The 5,000-nt window shown below is 41.0% G+C and overlaps 1 protein-coding gene across 4 annotated transcripts in view; it reads right to left on the bottom strand.

Moving 5' to 3' along the window:
- LOC113805752 (serine proteinase stubble) overlaps positions 1-5,000 on the bottom strand; it is a 12,861-nt gene that overhangs the window by 175 nt on the left and 7,686 nt on the right. For 2 of the 4 annotated variants that reach the window (XM_070121709.1, XM_070121711.1), the window contains exons 6-10: positions 4,988-5,000; positions 3,224-3,384; positions 1,622-1,726; positions 827-981; positions 1-139 (exon numbers count right to left, since the gene is read on the bottom strand). The exon at positions 1-139 is cut by the window's left edge and continues 175 nt beyond it; the exon at positions 4,988-5,000 is cut by the window's right edge and continues 130 nt beyond it. In XM_070121709.1, the coding sequence (XP_069977810.1) occupies positions 1-139; positions 827-981; positions 1,622-1,726; positions 3,224-3,384; positions 4,988-5,000 (573 nt within the window). The remainder of the gene's footprint in view (positions 140-826; positions 982-1,621; positions 1,727-3,223; positions 3,385-4,987) is intronic. The other 2 variants (XM_070121710.1, XM_070121712.1) reach the window with 1 other exon arrangement.

The following is a 5,000-nucleotide window of genomic DNA, read 5'->3' as shown; positions in this document are numbered from 1 at the left end:
CGAGGAAGGCGCCCACCCGCACGTACACGCCCGGAAGGAAGGGCTTCTCGCACCCGTACCCGAACGACGTCAACCCCACCAGGAAGTGCCTGTTGGTCGTGACGTCATCCAGGAAGGTCACGGGGGCGCCGTTGTCGTTCTGGGGATACGGAGCCACATGTTATTTCCTCTACTCTTTACTATTATATTATTTATATTATCATATCTATCTATTTATCTATCTATATAATGTTTTTTTTATATTATTTATATTATCATATCTATCTATATAATGCTTTTTTATATTATTTATATTATCATATCTATTTATTTATTTATATAATGTTTTTTGTAAGAGTTTTGTATGAAATAATTCGGTATACAATCTTTAGCTCTAGTTCCTCTGCCTCCTTCACCCTCCCTCTTCTCCATCACTCACCCTCTTCTCCCTCATCCCCCCTTACCTCCATCCCTCTACCTACTCTTCCTCCTTCATCTCCCTTCTCCTTCTCCCTTACCTTTATCCATCAACCTCATCTCCCTCCCTCTCCCCATTCTCTCTTACCTCCATCCCTCAACCTCACCTCCCTCTCCCCCTTCTCCCTCGCCTCTCCTCCCTTACCTCCCTCCCTCTCCCCCTTCTCCCTCGCCCCCCTTAACTCCCTCCCTCTACCTCCTCTCCCTCCCTCACCCTCCTTCTCCCCCTTCTACCTCGCCTCCCCTCCCTTACCTCCATCCCTCTACCTCATTTCCCTCCCTCACCCTCCCTCTTCTCCATCCCTCTCTCCCTTCTCCCTTACCTCCACCCCTCTACCTCACCTCCCTCCCTCACCCCCCTTCCACCTACCAGACACGGCTGATCCTCCGCCACCACCGCGCACATCTGCTGGTTGTTGAGCGCCAGGCTCTCCACCTCCTTCTGGAACGTGTTCTCGCAGACGCCGAGGCCAACCACGGCCGCGCGGGAGAGCACGAGCTGCGCTGGCTCGGCGGCGCCTGGAACTAGAGCGTTTCAGGCATGGCGACTTTGGGTGTTAAGGTGTGTGTTTGGGCGAGTTATGGTGGCTCTGGATGGGAAGTGTTTTGGGTATGTTTGGGTGGGTTATGGTGACTCTGGATGGGAAGTGGTTTGGATATGTTTGGGCGAGTTATGGTGACTCTGGATGGGAAGTAGTTTTGGTACTTTTGAGTCAGTGAGTGATGACTTTGGATGGGAAGTGTTTTGGGTATGTTTGGGTGGGTTATGGTGACTCTGGTTAGGAAGTGTTTTGGGTATGTTTGGGCGAGTTATGGTGAGTCTGGATGGGAAGTGTTTTGGGTATGTTTGGGTAAGTTAATGGAAGTATTGGATGGAAGTTGAAGTGTCTGTGTATTATCCTTAATTATGGTGGTACTGGGTGATAGTGTAGTGTATTTCAGTGTCTGTGCATTAGGTAAACGCCGGTGACATAATGTATTTTGTATCACTAAGGAATGTGAAATCTCATACTCTGTATATCAGTCTCCATCCCAAAGAATACCCAAATTCACAAAGAAAAGAAATAAACACAAAACAACATACAAATAAACAGTAAAAAACGAATAAAAATAAATCATAAACATCCACTTGTTTTCGTGAGCGTCCTCCCACCCTCCCACTCACCTCGAAGCGATGTGGCCGACTGACTCCAGCCCGTGACGTCCACCTCCTGGTACCGGAACCCATCGTACATGAATCTGTACGGCAGACACACGGGCCGTATCAGGTCTGCCGGAATGAGAGTCGTTTTAGAAGTCAGTGAGATTGCAGATATATCGGTTAATGGGGCGATTTGTGCCCGAAAATGGTTTAAAAGATCAGAAAAGCTGCAGATGTATCGGTTAATGGGGCGATTTGTGCCCAAAGATGGTTTAAAAGATCAGAAAAGCTGCAGATATATCGGTTAATGGGGCGATTTGTGCCCAAAAAATGGTTTAAAAGATCAGAAAAGCTGGAGATAGATTGGTTAATGGGGGATTTGTGCCCGAAAATGGTTTAAAGATCATAAAAGCTGCAGATAGACTGGTTAATATCGTGAGAGCGTCTATTCTGAAAAGGAATTGTTCCCCAAAAATTTATGATTGTGCCCAAAAATTATGACTGCCCAAAAATGATCAGTGAGATTACGGAAAGATTGGTTAACATTATGAGGGAGCCTATTTCGAAGATGATTTGTGTCCTAAAGCGGTTGAAGAGATCAGTGAGGCTTCAGAACTGATGGTTGATGTTCAGACGGCATCTGTCCTTGAATCTTGAAGAGGATATATGTGTATGGGAAGAGGAGGAAAAGGTAAGGAGAGTTCCCTTCGACTGAAGTGAATAGGAAGGTAATGATGAATAAATGCACAGCGGGAGATGCGATTCATACGTTTCGGTAAATACTTCATTGGTTTAATTGAAATCTTGTCTATGAGAGGGACAGGAAGTGAATGAGGGAGAGGGGGGGAGAGGGAAAGAGGGAGGGAGAGACAAATTGGAGAATAGAGGGTCACTAAAGAGGCGATTTAGATGCGATGTATCTGTGCACTGTATGTAGGCCTATGCTTATCCTTATACACACCCACACCCACATGCACACCCACACACACATACACACACACACACACACACACACACACACACACACACACACATATATATATATATATATATATATATATATATATATATATATATATATGTATATGTATATATATACATATATATATATATTATATATATATATATATATATATATATATATATATATATATATGTATATATGTATATATATATAATATATATATATACATATGTATACATACATATGTATACATACATATATATATACATATATATATATATATATATATATATATATATATATATATATATACATACATATATACATACATATATATACATACATATATATACATACATATATATACATACATATATATACATATATATATATATATATATATATATATATATATATATATATACATATATACATACATATATATGTATATATATATATATATATATATATATATATATATATATGTATATATATATGTATATATATATATGTATATGTGTGTGTACACATGTATGCATACAAACATACACTGTACACACACACACATATACATCCAAATAGATAGACAGCTATATAGCCATCTCTGCGTGAGTGCGTGAGCGGCACCCCCCCCCCCCCCACCCCACCCCACCCCACCCCACCGTTCAAGGGCGCGTCGCGTTCCAGAGTGACGAGCCCGATGTCGTTCCCCAGGTTCTTGAGGTCGTATCCCGCGTCCACGAAGTCCGCTATGGCCAGTTCCAGGGGCAGGGACGGGTCGTTGGTCCTCGCCGAGTGAGGATTCCCCAGACGCACGTGAGTCCTGGAGGAGGGAGAGGGAGAGAGTCAGCGAGGAGGGAAAGAGAGGCAGCGAGGAGGGAGAGAGAGAGGGAGAGAGTCAGCAAGGAGGGAGGGAGAGACAGCGAGGAGGGAGGGAGAGGCAGCGAGGAGGGAGGGAGAGTCAGCGAGGAGGGAGAGAGAGTCAGCGAGGAGGGAAGGAGAGAGTCAGCGAGGAGGGAGAGAGAGTCAGCGAGGAGGGAGGGAGAGAGTCAGCGAGGAGGGAGAGAGAGGCAGCGAGGAGGGAGAGAGAGAGAGAGAGTCAGCGAGGAGGGAGGGAGTCAGCGAGGAGGGAGAGAGAGGCAGCGAGGAGGGAGAGAGAGAGAGAGAGTCAGCGAGGAGGGAGAGAGAGGCAACGAGGAGGGAGAGAGAGAGAGAGAGTCAGCGAGGAGGGAGGATAAATGGAAGACCCGGATGAGTGGAAGGGGATCGAGATGCGGTTGGATGATCGAATCCCCTTCTGAGGAAACAAAAGCGAATCTGAGGATGAGATTTGGTTCTTATAAGATGCCATATCAAGGAAAACAGAAGAACAGCGAATGGCATTTGTTTTACTTATAATCGAAAGAGATATTAGATTAAAAACCAAAAGACTACGCAAAGAAAATAAATATGATAAAGAGAAAAAAATGAAGAAAAACATGTAAGAATATACATTACACGTCTTTAAAAATCGCAATATAAAATAAGATTCGATAAAAAGTGCTCACGATTTCGTAATAAGAGATCAGCCAAGACTCGATAGAAATATCTCAAGAAGATTAAGGTCTCACAGTTTCGTAGCAAAGAAATAAATGTAGCATAAAAGAAGGAGAAGGAGAAGAAAACCGTTGCCATGGTTTCGTAAAATAAACATTGCAGTAAAAAGGACTTAAGAACTAAACATAAAATATCACGGTATCGTATTAAGAAATAAACAAGGCATTAAAAAAATGTGGTTTCGCAATAAGAAATAATTAAAGCATTCAAAAATGAAAGAAAAATGCATTCAAATAAGAAAGAAAAAAAGCATTAAAAGGAAAGAAAAAGGGCATTCAAAAATGAAAGAAAAAAGCCATTTAAAAAGAAAGAAAAAAACTCACGGTTTCGCAATAAGAAATAAACAACGCATTCAAAAAGGAAGAAAAAATGCATTCAAAAAGAAAGAAAAAAGGCCATTAAAAAAAAGAAAAAAAAAGGGCATTCGAAAAAAAAGAAAAAAAATGCATTCAAAAAGGAAGAAAAAAAGGACATTCAAAAAAGAAAGAAAAAGGGCATCCGAAAAAAAATAAAAAAATGCATTCAAAAAGGAAGAAAAAATGCATTCAAAAAAGAAAGAAAAAGGGCATCCGAAAAAAAATAAAAAAATGCATTCAAAAAGGAAGAAAAAAGGACATTAAAAAAAGAAAGAAGGGCATTCGAAAAAAGAAAAAAAATGCATTCAAATAGGAAGAAAAAAGGACATTAAAAAAAGAAAGAAGGGCATTCGAAAAAAGAAAAAAAATGCATTCAAAATAGGAAGAAAAAAGGACATTCAAAAAAGAAAAAGCAAAGGGTCATTCGAAAAATAAAACTAAAAATGCATTCAAAAACGAAAGAAAAAATCTCACGGTTTGGGCAGGC

The sequence above is a fragment of the Penaeus vannamei genome, chromosome 5, assembly GCF_042767895.1.
Source record: "Penaeus vannamei isolate JL-2024 chromosome 5, ASM4276789v1, whole genome shotgun sequence".
Lineage (NCBI taxonomy): Eukaryota > Metazoa > Arthropoda > Malacostraca > Decapoda > Penaeidae > Penaeus > Penaeus vannamei.
This window is presented reverse-complemented; position numbering and strand designations above follow the sequence as displayed.